This window comes from Penaeus japonicus, unplaced genomic scaffold (assembly GCF_977035675.1).
Source record: "Penaeus japonicus unplaced genomic scaffold, GWHDUDI00000001_assembly GWHDUDI00000010, whole genome shotgun sequence".
NCBI classification, from domain to species: Eukaryota; Metazoa; Arthropoda; class Malacostraca; order Decapoda; family Penaeidae; genus Penaeus; species Penaeus japonicus.
The window spans coordinates 25,859,607-25,862,106 of NW_028234412.1; the positions used below are offsets into that span (position 1 = coordinate 25,859,607).

The 2,500-nt window shown below is 39.8% G+C and overlaps 1 protein-coding gene across 25 annotated transcripts in view; it reads right to left on the reverse strand.

The window, feature by feature from the left end:
• The window catches only part of SLO2 (slowpoke 2), a 579,670-nt gene that overhangs the window by 85,402 nt on the left and 491,768 nt on the right, over positions 1–2,500 (reverse strand). For all 25 annotated transcript variants that reach the window (XM_086541118.1, XM_086541114.1, XM_086541111.1 and 22 more), the window contains one exon: positions 1,947–2,041. In XM_086541118.1, the coding sequence (XP_086397244.1) occupies positions 1,947–2,041 (95 nt within the window). The remainder of the gene's footprint in view (positions 1–1,946; positions 2,042–2,500) is intronic.

A 2,500-nucleotide genomic window follows, 5' to 3' on the forward strand; every position in this document is an offset into this window, starting at 1 on the left:
TTAACGGCAATTCATCTTCACTTAGTGTTAGTCAAACTCCTGTTGAGTGCTTGATGAGTTCTTGCAGTGAAGAGTAACCCTTGCTACTTGACGACTTCTGTGCATTATTCCAATTACTCATATAATGGCAAGAAATCATATAATACTGATAATATACTTTTTTTCTGTCTATGTACCTAGCCATCTCTTTCCATTATCTGCGTATACAGAGCATTTTCGTTAGCTTCGGGCTGTTGAATAACCTTAATATTACGATAGATCATTTATCTTTGAGGTTTACACCTGGAATGCGATGCTTCACGCAGGATTTTCGATCGAACGTAGTTTCTTTTTTGGCTGTCTCTCCATATCTAGCTTAAAAATATCCCCCTTCCTGTGCATATTCTCTCTCTCTCTGTCTGTCTGTCTGTCTGTCTGTCTGTCTGTCTGTCTGTCTGTCTGTCTGTCTGTCTGTCTGTCTGTCTGTCTGTCTCTCTCTCTCTCTCTCTCAATTTCTCTCTTTCTTTCTCTCCCTCCTCTCTTCCTTTCTTATTCATTCTCCCCCATCCTCTCTCTCTCTCTCTCTCTCTCTCTCTCTCTCTCTCTCTCTCTCTCTCCCTCTCTCTTTTTCTTATTCACTCTCTCCCATCCTCTCTCTTTCTTATTCACCCCCCTCTCTTTCTCTCTCTTTCTCCCCCCTCCCTCTCTCTCTCTCTCTCTCTCTCTCTCTCTCTCTCTCTCTCTCTCTCTCTCTCTCTCTCTCTCTCTCTCTCTCTCTCTCTCTCCCTCTCATTTTCTTATGCACTCTCCCCCATCCTCTCTCTTTCTCTCTCTCTTTCTTATTCACCCCTCTCTCTTTCTCCCCCCTCTCTCGCTCTGTCGCTCTCTCTCTCCCATTCTCTCCCTCTCCCCCTCTCCCTCCCCATTCGCACATATTCCTCGCATTCTTCTATTTTTCCTTCCAGCCCTGTCCCAGCCGCCGCGAACCGCACATTTATCAAACGTCCGTAACCTGTCAATCACGTGCCGAGGGTCCTCCTGCGACCGAAATCCGATGATCACTGGATCTTCAAATACAACGAACTCACATTTTTTTTTCTACCCCTGAACAATGTATGTTTTTATTTTTTATTTTTTCGAAGTATTAGATTATGGATAGAAGTATGTGTAGATTTTGAACTTGGTTAGCAATGGGATAAACACAAAAGATTTGGTTTGTACCGTCGGTATTTGTATACTTGAAAATTGGCCTCGAGGTAGAAATTCATACACTAAAAGTACATGAAATCAAGAAGTTCTGGCTACCTAGATTTAAGGCACAGCTGTATGTATTAGATCAATTGTTAGAGGTATTGTTGAAAAAGGTTTATTGTGACAAATGTAGAAATAGAGGATGAAAATCTTTTCAGCGTCAAGGGATGCAATAGACACCTTCCGATCAAGCCTTTATCATAATTACATGTTATTCTAAGGAAGATGTAATCGAAACACGTCAATCACATCTCTTGCATTGCATATCTAATTTTTCATTTCATTTAATCATGTAATTCTTCTTGCGATTGTAGTAATCGGTACTTTTGGGTATGATAATTTATATGAGGAAAATGTGTAAGTCTCAAGGTATCGGGGGTACCGATTGTGTACCGCCGATACCCTGAACACATTTGGATAAAACTACACATAAACGCCACAATGAAAGCAAAACACATAAAGATTGGGATAAAAACTACATACATACACACTCAGATGAAATACGGTCACACACAAACAATTAGATAACACATAAACCACAGACATACAAATTTGTACGCCATGATAAAAGCACACATACACATAAAAAATAAGATATAAACATATGTAACTGAAATGCAACCCTATGAATATGCACATTTAAAACCAGATTTTCGTCCGCAAATATAGCAAACAAACAAACAAACAAACAGAACAGAACAGCAACAGAACATTACCTGGTGAAGACGAGACACATGAATGTTGCAGAGAGTATCATAAGCTGCTGACTGAGAGCTGATTGAGAGCGTTGCATAGCGCGGTGGAGATCGTTCTGAAATAAAAGAAATGTGCACGTGATTCAACATGGAAACTATGCTAATTAGACTTGACTGGTAGAAGCGACCTGGACGAATAAATATTGCTCTAATACTAATAGAAACAAGGTGTGTTGTGCTGGCATACCTCCCCGACCTGTAATGATAAGTTAGCACGAATATTAAGGATAATTGTGTTTGTTTGAAGTTGTGGGAATAGCATGACTGGCATGATTTGCTAATGGCATGGCGCTATTAGAGATGAAAGGGGTGTGGATGATGATCGCTGTGTTATATGCAGTGTTGAGTGTTATGACCAGTATTTTTTTCACAGTCTATGTTGATGTAGAGTATAATATTGATTTGGGTATAGTAGTGTTTTATATTATTATCTGAAGGTGTGCAAATGCAAAAAGACGTGTAAATCCGCATTTACCTATTGATATAATAGCCTCACAGGACCAGCATGACCAATT